Here is a 15395-nt window from a genome sequence, read left to right on the forward strand (position 1 = left end):
GCGCTGGGGTTCCACTGAAAGGAAGGGAGCTCTTCTCTTCTTTGCCGGAATCTGGCCGCTTCAACAAGGCTGTTTTAACACGGAGAGCAGCGCGGGAGTTTAGAGGCCAATTTTTTTCTCTCCAAGGTGCTAGAACGTGGGGGAGGGGGGGCGGTTTGCTGTCCAGGGTCCTGAATTCCCAGCGCCTCATCGGTCCGAGCTCAGCGTCTTCCTCTTGCCCGGACGTCTCTAACTACAAGGATTGTATAGAAAATTAACAAAGAGGAAATTTCCACCATTTTACTCAGTCTGGCATTTATTTATTATTATTACTATTCTTATTTTGTTGCTAAGTGCCAATTTATTGTGCTGACTTGTGGACTACAAATCCATCCGATCTGAAAAAATGTGTAACCTCAATGCATTTGGAGTCTACCTTTGGGAGACCGTAGTATTCTTCAGGTAGGCTTTTTCCTAAACCACTCAGCTAGGGGTGTCTGGGTGTTGGAGATGCTATGCTGGATATGGTACGCTTGCCTTAGTTGAGATCTGTTTGCCAAAACATTTCCAGGCTCTTTGGGGATTCCCTCTTCATATCTTTCGTTCATCTTGTTTATTTGTTGATTGGAGTTATATGTTTTGTTTGTTTCTAATTATTTAATTCTGAATATACGGAGTTTTGACAGCTTTATGAGTTACTCGTTGTAATTAGCACTGCATTCTCTGCCTGTAACCGCAGTGCTGAAAACATCGAGTACTCAGACTGGTAAGAAAGCGACAACTAGCGGTGGCAACAAGCATTGCACGCATCCTACCACAAAACGAAATATTTCTTTCTGCCTTAAAGCATAGAGTTGCTGGTGGACGGGGCTGATCATAAGTTTAAAAGTTTGAAATATGCTTTAGTCATTTATTTATAATGACGCATTTAAAAATAATTGCTTTGTGTCAGGAGAATTGCTACAATTGCTCCTCTTGGGCTCCAGAATTCAAGCTGTACTGGTTCACTACAATAAATTTTTCACTTTTCAGAAACTTATGCAACTCCTACTTAGAATTAAACCCCTATTATTTCCATAGCACGTACAAGTGGCAAAATGCATAGAAGATCAATCTGTTAACTGTATATGCTTGAACTGGCAGCAGAGCCACATGGTTCTCTCAGAAGTTCCTGTTAAAGACACAGGAGAAGGCAAAGTTACTGTACGGGAATGAATATTATAGTCTTATATTATGGAAATGTGAAGTGTCATCAGATGTCATTTGTGAACCTATATTTATTTCACAAGCTGCAAGCTTCATTAATCTTACAAATCATTTGCTCCACATGACTGGAACATTTCATCTTCCATGTGTTTTAGAGGTGGAAAACCTAGTCATTTGATAAAGAATGCTGAATCACTGTATATATCTAGGTACATAGATAAACTACCCATAACCAAATACAAAAAAAAAATCCTACAAAAAACTTCCTTCTTTTTTTCCTTCCTTCCTTCCTTCCTTCCTTCCTTCCTTCCTTCCTTCCTTCCTTCCTTCCTTCCTTCTTTCCCCCTTAGTTTTTTAAAATTAATAAATTTTGTTCCAGTAATGTCAAGATCAGTTCTTTCCCAATCTTCTAATATAAAATATTTTAGATCTCTAGTAAGGAGTATATTGATCATCTAAGAGGTCAATATATCAAGAAAATCCACGTTACCAAAGAGTATGCATGCAGCATAAATTCTGCACTCAGTTACACTGCTGAAGTACTATTTACTTCAATAAGCTTTTGAATGGCTTGTGTGGAGTGCAATCTTAGTTCAGAACAAATATGTCCTATGCTTTAGCACCAATTTGCCAAATCTTAATTGCTAGTCTTTTCTTTATCTTTGTCCTGGCAATTCAAATCTCTATACAGGATAGCAAACAAATATTATTGGAATGCAGGTAATTTATGGGCAACTATATAATTAAACTATATAATTATATATTAATAAGATTTCAATATTATTAAACTTTCTAAAAGCATATTTTAAATTTTGACAGGGACTTTGTCTTGTGGCAAATACTTTACTTTACCAGCCAACAGAAAAGCAGGAAAAAGTATGCAGTTTTTCTCTCCTCATTTTATTGACTTATAAATTGCCTATCTTTTCTATGGAACACATGTGCAAAGAAGGCTCATTTCAAAACCATCTGATAACAGACATTTGTTATCTTCCTTGAGTATTTTTGGTACCAACCATTACATTTTCCTATACCCCATATTTAGCCTAAACACATATATATACACATGCAGCAACTTTAATGTTCTGTGCTGCATAGAAACCAGGCCTTTCAATTGTGTCTGTATTGATGCTTTCCCAATAGTCATCCTGAGATAAGAAATTTGAAGCAAATTCTGCAAAAATTTCCAGAAGCAACAAAGAAGACATTGCTAATTTTCAACATGTTGCTTGTTTGTCACCCAAAATTCCAAACCTATATTTTATTCATAAATCACTTTTGATATTTTAGAATACTGGGTTAAAGGAGATTTTGCAAACAATATGCGCTGTGGAGAGATACTAAGCATGCAATTAGTCAGTCAGTAATCCAATTGCCCATAATGGAACAGAAATATGTACTTAATTAAAAGCATTGAATGGTTTTTCAAAGCAGAATTATTTGAGACTGGAATAAATGTCAGTATCATTTCAGTACATAGCCTATGAAAAATAAAAGAAGGATGGGGAAATGTATCCATAAATTACATGAAAAAGAAAACTAGGCTTCTGGTTAAATATAAGATATTCTGATAAGCCATAACTAAATTAACAGGGACAAATAACATCTGGTGTGTGATTGTAAATATTGTGACATTCCCAATATAAAATTTGTTTGCGTTTTATTCAAAGCACTTCTGAAAGAATTCGCAGTTTATTCACAAGTGCCATTTAAATGAGACAATATATAATCAATTTACATACCAATCTGTGTTGCCTTTAAAGCTTGAAACAGTTCCAACAATTACTTAAAATGGATTGTTGAAGTAAAAAAAGAAAAGAAATAAACCAACAAAATCTGGTTGTTTTTTAACACACAAGAGTTTTGCTTTTTTTCTGTCATTAAATGCAGTTTGTTAAAGATAGTAAAAATAATATAGAGATATATTACTGAATATGTGGATATATACACATATATGTATGTATGTGTGAATATATATACACACACACACACACATGTTCTTAAAGAAATAATTCTATTATGTTTCTCCATTTAAGAAACAAGTCCACATAGGCAAGAATGAACATGGGTTTATTGATATACCCATTGTTTTAAAGTTGGCAACATTTTCCATATGTGCTGAATTTTCAAGGTTTTCAAAAATTATAGCAAAGCATAATCAGAGACTAATATCTAAGCCATAGTTTTAGAGGACTACTTTATTGGCTATAACTTGGAATGTGCCTATGTGAAGAAAATTACCATTTTGGCCAGGTTTTTAGTCTTTTTAATTGGATTTGGTTTGAACTTGCCTTTTGGGACTGAAATAAAGTAAGTATAACTTTAGCTTGATATCTAGGTAAATTGACAAAATTAGGATTACAGTTAAAGTACTATCTGGGGCTATGTTGTACTTGACATTTTAAATGAGGCTTTTTTGGATATGAAAGGAATTTGTGTTAACTAGAATGGTAGTGGAGTTTGTCAGGTTAATATACTGAAATTTTCTGGTAGCTTGATAAATGTGTTTAGTTAGTATTTTTCTACATCTTGTCAGTTTCTATTGCAAAATATGATCTAATGGGGAGGGGAGGGGAGGAAATGTACAATATTTGGTTGTCTTTGACAAGAAGTTAGAGTAGCGATGTTTCATCCCCTATTAAAAAAATCATATATTTTAAAAAAGCTAAAGTCACAAAAATGTGATATTGGATCACAAAATTAAAAGAGAGATTCCATTTCAAATTTCTGTTCTTTTCACTTTCCTTCTGCAACGCCAGATAACACCGTAATGAAAGGTGTGCTTCACTATAAAAACTGTAACTTTTGTCAGAAAGTTATTTTAAACGCTTTAGACATTTATAGGAGTAGCCATTTCTGTTCAAAAATGTGATGTCCCTTCATCAGGGATCAAGTTAAGATGGCTGTCATGATCACATGATCAAAATCCCACTCTTTTTTTTTAAACACGCGTATCTGCCATCTTGATGTAGAGGCCCAATGCCTGTTTGTCATACTGGAATCTCCTTTACATTGATTAGTAGCATGAAAGAATAACATAATGTGTAAACGTCTTTATCGTCTTCTTTTTTAAAGGATGTTTTATGGATAATATGTTCTTTACTTGTAAAGAAAATATAGCATTTATATAGCATAATAGAACAACAGTAGAACAGCGGTATCCGACTGATAACAGGCTACAATGTTGCATTGGCTTCTTCTCACCGGATTCATCAGCAAAACTTTTAAGAACCCTTTTGATGTTTTTCGGACAATCCAAGAAATGAAATTCAAGAAATTCTTCAAACTAAGCTTGGGAATGAAATTATCCCTAGGTGGCCAAATTAATTACAAAGCATCATGGGATACATCATATAATCATGACATATTTCTATTTCAATTGCTGTTCAATTTCTGAAAGATGTAGAAATGATCAACCAATTCACTGAAAAAGCTTAGTGAAAATCTCCCATTCTTTTTTCCCCCAGCAGCAACCATTTTACTGACTCTAGGGTATTTACAGGCCTAACACTGCACTGCAATTCAAATTTTGGCACCGAGAATTAAGTAAATGATGGTTCTTCTTGGGGAACCGTTCTTAGTTAAATATTAGTCATTTCAAAGCAAATGCCCAAAGCGCCTTTATAAAAGGTAATGGCAATTTATAAATAAAAAATAAGGATTTCTACTCCATCCTACTGCATGGTACATCAAAAATTAAAATATTAGATATTGAGCCAAATGCTAATTTTTGAAGCATCAATATAAAATCTTATATTTGTTCAAATCTTTTACTATCCAAAATAACCTTAAATAAACATTCCAGCAAGCTTCAATTTGTAGATTTTTCTAGTTAGAGAATTAAACCTTTAGCGATATATATAGTTCAGTAAGAATATGTCCAGTTAGATTTATGGGCCCTGCTTTGTGCTAGGAGTTAAGTAGCTTTTAATGATAGAATATATTCCTTAGCTATATTTGCTTTCATGGCAAACCAGTAATTATAACTGAAAGGGTTTTATTTCCCAATATATGCTAAACATTAAAGCTGCAAATAGAATTCTATGTATGCTTTTTTGGAAATTTACTTCTAAGCTTCCTAGGATTGCAACTATTTTGTATAATTTGTACACTAGCTATGATTCAAGGAACCTAGACAAATTAGCATTATAATGTACCAAAAAGTATGGATGGACCATGTATGTAATTTGTATTAGGTAAGATACCTAAAGAACTACTTTTTATTCTATTTTCTGAAATTCTATTTTCTGAAATTCCATTAGATGTAAACCTATAGGTACTGCACATTTTACATATATCTGCAATGAGAAACCAGCATTTGCAAGACAAACACTACAAAAAAGCAAACTAACATTTATTATCATTGAGAACACTTAATTGACTTATTTTCCATCTTTCTTTTTCATCATATAATATTCATAGTTCTGTTAAGCATTCATAACGGCCAGATTAGAACTGTAGAGGTATAGAGATTTTGCATAAAATTGTATCAACATGCTAGTCCACTGAAAAATTATATAGAGCACCATTTTCCAAAGATCTGTTGTGCACCTATTTGTGCCTGTATCTATAGACAAACATTATTTGTGAAATTGTTAGAAGTCATGTCTTGGAAAATGAGTGTTCTTAAGACATTAATCACTGAGTATTTGGAATTTATGGAATTCAGTATGTCTTGCTCTCCTAAAGCTTGTGCACTAAACTTCATCCCATATATTTGTTGATTTGATTATCTCATCAACAAATATCAGCAAAGTCCTCTATATGCTGTCCCCAAAATCAATGTCTTATGAGGAAAGAAATAAAAGCAGTTTAATAACTCTAGAAAATAATCCAAAAACCAATCTAGTGATTTTTGACTAAAATGTTTCAATATTGTGAAAATAATGACTATGCCCACCTATTCAACCTGTACCAGAATTTTATTCTCCAAAATTACAGGACTAATATATTCTGGAAAAGTGTAATTGAGAAGGAAGGAAAATGTACTTTACTAATGCAGAGCAAAATGTGTTATGTACAGACCATTGCTTGTTCAGGATTTTGCACTGGGTAAGCTGCTCACATAATGCTAAAGCATTACAGCATGTAAATATGTTATCTTGGCAGCAAGTAAAACTGCTTTGGTGCAAAGACATCTTGTTTGAAAACAAATGCTCTATGCTTTGCAAATCTCTTTAGCAACACAAAAAGTACGATATTCTGTAGAACCTCAGAAATTTGGAAAGTGTTATTTATGTCTTTCCAGACAAACAGACATATCATCCCCCTTATTCTCAGAAAAGGAAGAGGGAAAAAAGCAGTAAGCATTTGCTGATATGAAGATCATCACATATAAGGACAGTGGTTTTTGCAGTGCCATTCATCACTGCCTGGTGCCTTGAGATGGAAACTGGAAGCAGCAATCCAAATGCACAGAAATCAAATTAATCTCTACTCAAATCAAATACGCTCTTCATTTTTTTTTATTAATAACACAGCTTTCAAATATGGGCATAAATCTACCCCCGTTTTGTAATCAAGAGAGTTATGAATGGATTCTAATTGAAGGCCCTTTCGGTTACATTGCACTTTCGTAGTGCTATTTTTGTTTATAGTTTTACACTTGTGCATTTTTTGATGATATACTTAGTTGTGTTTATCCTGCTCAAATGAAAAAAATGGGTTATAAAAATCGAAAACAAACAAGCAAGCAAATGGGAAATTGTGATTGTTGTGTCCTGCCCAACAGTGGTTCTTACGTTTTTCTTATAAATGCCCCCACTCTAGTTACTGTGGAAAGAAAAATGTAAGCGTTGCTACAGAAACCACTATTCATTCAATGACCCCGAAGGGGAAAGGGAGGCTAGATGAGAAAATTTGCACAAGAGGAAACTGATTCCATCTTGGAAGAAGAAATAATACATGTTGAGGTCAAGTATTCTAGATGAAAACTTTAGGATCACATTGCTGTCTCTAGCCTGATGTCAAGATGCTTCAGCATTTTTAATATATTAAATAAAAGTAATAAATCAAACTAGAACTCATGTTGATGGATTCTTCAGATCAAATGTAAAATCAGTTCCCTGTTCAAATTTCATTCCTTTTTTGCCAAAAGCTCAGACAAATATTCACATTAAATCAGATTTCTGAAATCTTAAGGCCTTTTAAGGCCTTTTTGTGTCCAATATGTTACAATTGGAGGTAGAGGAAATTGGGGAAACTTCAGAAGTATTAATTCAGTAACAAAACCAAGAGCTTCTTTTATATATCATTAAGTTGATTTAAGGTTACAAAAAGTTTAGTCTTTAATTTTCTTTTTAAAAATAGGCACGTCTATCACTTTAGGTGTCATGTTTTCTTCTGCACTTCTCCTTCATTGGTAGACCTAAATGGGATTGTCTAACTGCTACCACAGCACCCAAATAGTAGAAAGGGGACAGAGAGAGAATGCTGTCAGCAACAGCCATTTTATTTCAAATGAAATCCAAGAGGGATGTTCTGCTGTGAACACTGGAAAGAATTCAAAAGGCTAGTTCCATTCCTTCAAGATGGCTCAGTGGGCTGAGTGGGGACAAGAATCAGTAAATTCACACATTCAAATTTGTGTGTGAGGGGGTGTTGTTTATTTTGTCCCACCAATTGCTGAGAACAGGACTATGCCATTTATTTAAAGCACACAAAAATTTCACTAAATCACTGCCTGATGAATAATTCTGTGGGTTCTTCTGTTTTATACATTCCAACATCAATCAAATATGAATATAATATTACCATAAAATCAACAGTATATGGCTTATTTCAAGGATATGTGACAGGATGAATTGGATATCAAAGCAGTTGTATTTGTTATGCGATTTCATGAAATCAAAAGCAAAGCTTATGCATGCCAGAAATGATGACTGTTCAATATATAGTGAAATATAGATAAAATCCACTGCTTAGAAAAAGAACAACTCTTATCCAACTTTAACAAATGATTATACTCCCCTACTTTCATTTTAAAAAATCTATTACAAGCTGCCACATTCGTGTGGATATGTTATTAAAATGAAGAAATACAGTCATAATAATATCAGATAAGTAAGGGGGGGGTCAAGGGGCATACCCACACCAGAATGCAGTAAATGAAATTCTTGCTATTGATTTGAGTGACTGCAGTTCCCAGAATTTTGCAATAGTGAAGTATTATCTGCAGATATTTCAGATTTCAGCTGCCATGATTCCCCAGCCAGAAATGACCAATACCTCTGGATAGCCACAGCTTAAGAAAATCTACAGTAACAAATATGCTTGATTATCCAAAAATGATATACTATAAAACAATAGCAATACAGGACTTCACTTAATAGTGCCTTTCTATACATTGTGTTATAAAAGTAATCCATTTCCTACTTCAGGGAAATTTGATAGTAAAGACAAGCCCACCGTGCTTCATATATACAACCCTCCTTGGCAGAAGTTTCTTTAAAACCTATTTTGTCAAACATGTCAGAAACAAACCAGAAAAGCAATAATTGCGCCAATTCCCACTTCATTTTTTCTTTCCTTTTTTAGCACCTCTGAAGCTTGTAAGTACCATAAAATGAAATCAGGAATAAGCCACAAATATAATCCTGTTCACACATTTGGCTAAGCCACCACTGTAGTTAGTAAGCCAGCAGCAAATTGAGTTTAAAACAAATTAAAGTTTATTTTGTGATGCTGTTCACACATCATGCTGAGTGAGAAAAAAATGCTATTGTATGGTTTAGTATAATGTTACAGTGGGATGCGGTGGCTCAGTGGCTAAGACGTTGAGCTTGTTGATCGAAAGGTCGGCAGTTCAGCGGTTCGAATCCCTAGTGCCGCGTAACGGGGTGAGCTCTTGTTACTTGTCCCAGCTTCTGCCAACCTAGCAGCTTGAAAGCACGTAAAAAATGCAAGTAGAAAAATAGGGACCACCTATGATGGAAAGGTAACAGTGTTCCGTGCGCCTTTGGCATCTAATCATTCCAGCCACATGACCATGGAGACGTCTTTGGACAGCGCTGGCTCTTTGGCTTTGACACGGAGATGAGCACCGCCCCCTAGAGTCAGGAACAACTAGCACATATGTGCAAGGGGAACCTTTACCTTTTTTTAATGTTACAGCACAGTGATCATCTCTAATTCCCTATATGATTTTGGCTCAGTCCTCTGGAAAGCCACTGATAGTTCACTTTTCCTTATATTTTTTTTTAAAAAGGAAGAGTTGAGTCATAGACCATCTATATATAATATATTAGTTTTCACAGGGTAAATTTCAAAGTGGATCCCATCCACGGCGATATGAAAAAAGCAACACAAGAACAAAAACTAACTTGAGTTCAAATAAAAACTGCATAAAGAAGAACATTTCTACCCTAAACAAACACGTAATATTGCACAGAACAAAGAGATAGTTTCTAATTAATGCCATGGTCAGTTGCCTCCTATCAAGGTGATGACAGCAGACTCTCCCTGTATGGGCACGTTCATTAGAGAAATGAGAGAATAGCCAGGTGGCGGCAGCACTTAAGGTGATGTGGGACAGAAAGGACATCATTAATTATGGGCCTGGGATTTGGAAAAGCCAGACTCCACTGTCAGGCTGTTCAGAACAGTTGGTAGCAAGAGCCTTGCTCCTATGAAAAGGCTTTCTTTCCTCTGGCCTTTGATATTAAATCACCTTTGGATTATCTGGCCTCTGTTACTACTACTGCTTGCCTAATTGGGTTTGGGCTCTTTTATGGGTTTCCAAGAAGCTTTAGCAAGAAGGAGCAATAGACGATGGGAGGCTCCATTGGCACGAGCAACTTGCTGCAGTCTCAAGCAGAGAGCTTCGTGCTCTTCTTTTCCAGGGTTTCAGTTTCATAATGGTTTCCTGCCGCAACAGCAGCAATAACTGTTCCAGGCAAGGACAATTTGACATCTGTCGTCAGGGAGAGCTTGCCCTCGTCCTCTGCCCTTGGCGTGCATGGCCAGGGTGTCATGCCAGGATGGGACATCTGCACAGCATCTTCCTGGGAGCCCAAGTTCTTTTTTTTTTTCCCCAGTTGAGCCCTTTTCTCAAATGCACAAAGACTTCATTTTTGGTGCCTGTTTTGGCTGACAAGCAGCTGCAGCCAGCTAAAGCAGGAAAGGAAGACAGCTCGAGTCATTTCGGTACGTGCATTCTCATGCTGTTCAGGGTGTGGATTCAGCAAACGAGCTGTCTAAACCATAAATGTGAAGTAGTGTCCCATTGCAGATTAATCCATTGTAAAAGCATCTTATCTGTGATTTTTTTTTTTAAAGGGGGATCCTGTGCCATTTTGGGACTGCAGATTAGTATTTATGTGGTATTCCTGCGCATTTCCTTCCTCCTTGCGGGTCATTTATCTTCAACAGTCCCCACCATCTGAAACTGACATCATCTCTTTATGCTTCATATAGAATTCAGCATCATGCCTCCTCAAGGACTCTGACTTCGGGACTAAATATATTGGCTCAGTCATCCATGAACCCCTAAAATATGAGTCAGCAAATATGACTTCCCAAACCCCCTTCTTTTCAGGTTTTACATCTGTGAAATACTGTCATTTTCCCCCCTTTTTGACACAAAGGCATATAGAATTTTCTCTAGGCACGTGCATGTTATGTGTGTGTGTTAAAACTGTGGGGACACCAATAGAGGGAGGGTAGTTCAGATGCCCGAAAAAAATCTCCTTTATAGCTACAGAAGGTTATTAATTCAAAGGCAGCACACAACACACCCCAAAGCGTTTAAACATCTGCCTGACTTGTTTTTAATTGAATTACATACAAATATGGGCTACCCTGTATATTTTTAATATTTAACCTCTTATTCAAAAAATTGTGCATGTTAAAATCTGTTATTATTTATGCTGCAGAAGCCAAACTAGGTCTGAAGCAATGCTAATACAAAATGTAGAAACAACACCCTGGAGAAAGTTTGAATGGACACCAGTCCTTGCTTCAAGGTGTACACAAAATGGTTTATGCAGAAGCCTCTAGAGATTAAAGCTGTCAGTTATTTGAAAATATTGAATTAAACATGCAGACAAGGGGGAAAAGATGTGAGTGAATGGGAGATGCCCAAAAAGATTGTGCAGGATGGGCTAAAGCTTCTAGACAACAACAACAACAACAACAACAACAACAACAACAACGGATAGATAGGGGAAGGAAGAAAAAAAATCTGACAAGCATAAGTGAATTAGAGGAAGAATAAGAGAAAGCATATGTTGGATAGGAAGAAGAGAGGAGGGAAGAGGAGGCTTAAAAACCAAAGCAGCTGCAAATATTTTGAGATCAAGATAGCCAGGACTGTTTGTCAGATATTATTTTATTTCAAAGAGGAGAACAGAGATCTCTTTTTTTTTTTTACCCAGAAATGAGGCAGGTTGCCCATTCAGATATATTTATACACCCTGCCTCCCTCCATGCTTTTTAAACTGGTTCCATTCTTCAAAGGAATTTCCCCAGAGGCTATCGGAATGCTGGTGTTTTAACATCATTTTAAAGTGACTTTACAAACAAATGTGATACAGATCTCTCCCTGGAGCATTATGATCTCTCTTGTAATTGTGTAATTCTTCCTCTGGCTAGAATATGCATTTCTGAACTTATTTTGCATCTCTGGAGTCTGGAACTTCCATCATTTTTTATACCAAAGTTCTTCATATCAACTTCTTCCAACCTAGTATTTTCATGAGTCAGAACTGTCACCCTCAAGGTAGCCCAGCTACCCAGGAATACTTCGATCCATGCTATATAATTGCATGTGGAAGGAACTAAATTGGGGGAAAGCTGCTATGTTGGCCATGATCTATGATTTCATCTTTTTAACCTATTGAAAATTGTATTTTTACATGAGAGATTAGCATTTAAGGCTGTGGTGGGTTGCTACCAGTTCGCCCCAGATTGGGGAAACTGGTAGCAGCGGCAGGAGGCTCCACCCACACATCCACACGCTTCTGTGCATGCGCAGAAGTGTTGCGCGGGAGTGCACGCACACCCACGAACAAACTGGTAGCAACTGATTTTGAAACCTGCCCCTGATTTAAGGTCTCCAAGCACAGGTCTCTGTTGGAAATGGGGAGGCTTAAACTAATTCATTTTATTAATAATTCCCATAATTTTGAAGGAAGAGCCATATCAGAGCTTTTAAAAAGATGCTTACACTACTGACTTCCATAGATTCTTCTATACCCATGATGGCAAACCTATGGCACACGTGCCACAGGTGGCACACGGAACCATATTGGTGGGCACGCGGAGCCATATTGGTGGGCACACAGCCTCCAGGGGGGTGGGGAAGGCCGTTTTCGCCCTCCCCAGGTTCTTAGAAAGGCTATGGAGCCTGGGGAGGGCAAAAAACAGGCCTACTGGGCCCATCAGGCCATCACATGCCAAAAGCAGGGGGAGCACGGGGGCGGGGTACATTGTATAAAGGTGTGGGCATGCATGCACGTGAGCCCCCCGCACTTCCCCCACTTTTGGCACGCAACAGCAAAAAGTTTCGCCATCACTGTTCTATACATATTCATATTTCGCTGGCATGCATGCAAAAGCTTTATTGAACTAAACAAGCCACTAGGATTACATAAACTGTAGCAGCTGTATGTATAATCTCCTCAAGCAAACACCTCCTGGTCAGCAGCTTTGCAGTGTCCTTTTGTGTTCTCACTGTCTTCATGTGAAAATAACTTGCACAGACAAACAGGCCATAAGTATGCTTAAGGTCAGAGCAGTAGACATCTTCGTCTGTTGCTGGATTGTTTCTGAATTTATCTCTGTCTTGGAAAAGAGAATAGCTAGATGAGACTTGAAATATTACAGCAATTAGTGATCCTGGTAAAGTGATATTTACTGACAGTGTAGCATTGTTGCATCAGTCATCTCATCTCCTGTAGCTCAGTTCTATTTGTAGACACGAATGTATTGAGGAAAGGGAATCCTGATATTTTTGCTTTTTATATGCCTGATTAATCTTGTACTAGAAAAATAACTTATCTATCTGATCAATTTGTGATGTATTCAGCTGTCAAAAATAGTTACTCTATTCAAAACAACCACTGCTTAAATCCTGGCACGTACATTGGCATGTATAGAGTAAGTCAATGATATGCCAAATTCAGTGGCATTTACTGTTTAATTTATAAGTGAAGTATAATTTTAGCTTATATTAGTCACATAGTGGAAGAACTTCATCCATAGACTGTAATAAAAATAGTACATTTTAATGTACAATTCCAAAATCATTCAGATAATGGCAATGAGTATTTCCAATTTAGAAACATTAGCTTCTGTACATACAATGCCTGACATCTGCAAAGCATATTTTCCATACATCCATACAACTAATTCATAGGAGTTCTTGAAAAAGCATATGACTGCAGTTTATATTCACAAGTTTTCTTTTTCCTTTTTTTAAGGTATACAATAAAAATATATGTTGGAATGTAATAGTTGCCTACTTTGATGTACTTAGACTCTGGGGATTGCAGATTAAAATTTAGAGTTTTTTCAGTAAGACTACATTAAGTCAATATTATGTCATATGGATTTGACCAAATAGAAGTCTCAAGTTCTGTTGGTTATCTAAAAATATTTGAGGGAGATGTGGAGTCTATCCATTCTCAACTAACAGAACTAGCCATGATTATACATTAGATTAAAATAGAATCATAGAATTCCCAGGCACTACACAAGAGTCATTTAGTTCTCAATTTCAACAACCTTAAGAGATGAAGACTTCAGCTCTCAGAATTCCCCAGCCATCAAGTGCTTGCTGGATGAATCCATCATATACCATCCCAGATAGTAGGCTGTCTAACTTCCACTTGAACACATCCAGTGAAGAGTAGAAGCTTACTTTCTTTGTTTTCTCCAGCTTCCCAAAAAATGTCTCTAACAGCTTGAATCTGCTCTTCTGTCTTTTGAATCCATTATTCTGTGTTCTGGATTGTGAAACAATAGTCTCAAACCTCTTCTGTCCTAGTATTTGAACCTATTCATATCCCTATTCAAGTCATCTACCCAAATTCCTTCATTCCCTCTTTCTTTGATCATTGTTATTCGGTATAGGCCCTGACCTACAGAGAAATATTGCTTCCAGTGATATGGAAATTATAATTTTGATAATACTGCCTAAAATTGCATTTAAGTTTGTTTGTTTGTTTGTTTGGTTTGTTTATTTATTTATTTATTTATTTATGCACTCACACCACACTCCTGATACATACTTGGTTTATAAAATGACTGTTCCAAGTTTGTTAAAGATAGAACTGAGCACCAGATTGCTGTAGTGGTTAAGGCATCACTCCAGGCAAGAAACTGAGAGTCCAACACCATCTGGGTGACTTTGGGTCAGTCACACTCTCTCAGTCCTAGGAAGGAGACAACAGCAAACCACTTCTGAAAACTGCAGGGCTTGTACTGAAGAGTCAACAGGAATCAAGCCTGATTCAAAGGAACACACAAAACAAAACAAAAACATAGCCTGCCCACTTGATTTTTTTAATTTCTTAATATTCTGAATATTTCTTTAGATTTTAGTTCAATTATTTTCAGCCCATTTTTCTAACCTATCAAGATCATTTTGAATCTTACTTCTATCTTCTATTTAGAAGACAGATTTAGATATCCCATCCGATTTGGCATCTGTAAATTTTCTAAGCCATTTCTTCATATGTTAAAGTAGAATGGGACAACTCACCACGGCCAACTTGCTGTGGCCGCCTCGCCATGGCCAACTCACTGCAGCCAATTCACCATGGCCAACTTGCTGTGGGACAACTCACCACAGGACAATTTAACAATTCAATTTAATTATTTAAAATAAATTTAAAAATTATTTTAAATTTTGTCATTCATATTTCATTTTGTCCCTCCTTTTGTATCCGTTCTTTAATTATTCTATTCCACCATTTCTAGAATTTCCTATGGATCAAAACCTCACCTGCTCCAAAAACTCTAGAAGGCATCCAATAAAATAGCACTGTATACATTTATATAAACAGACATGGTTTGCATGTGGATGCTATTGCCATTTATCTTAGCATAAAACATTTTTTCAAAAGTCCTTAGAAGAAAAGAGGAAAAAATCTCAAGTGCTTAGGGTGAATTAAATCCTTCAACACTGAATATTTTATTCTTATTGTCATCATTTTTCCATAGTAACAGATTGCAGAAATGCCACAAGCAAAGTGATTTATTTAGATCTT

General features: G+C 36.3%; 1 protein-coding gene across 1 annotated transcript in view; it reads left to right on the forward strand.

The window, feature by feature from the left end:
- Positions 1-385: 385 nt before the first annotated feature.
- The window catches only part of GLRA1 (glycine receptor alpha 1), an 81751-nt gene continuing 66741 nt past the window's right edge, over positions 386-15395 (forward strand). Inside the window, exon 1 of the mRNA XM_070933860.1 lies at positions 386-441. Within this exon, the coding sequence (XP_070789961.1) occupies positions 386-441 (56 nt within the window). The remainder of the gene's footprint in view (positions 442-15395) is intronic.

Source organism: Pituophis catenifer, unplaced genomic scaffold (genome assembly GCF_029215685.1).
Source record: "Pituophis catenifer annectens isolate HBS135680 unplaced genomic scaffold, rPitCat1.0.hap2 SCAF_2, whole genome shotgun sequence".
NCBI lineage: Eukaryota > Metazoa > Chordata > Lepidosauria > Squamata > Colubridae > Pituophis > Pituophis catenifer.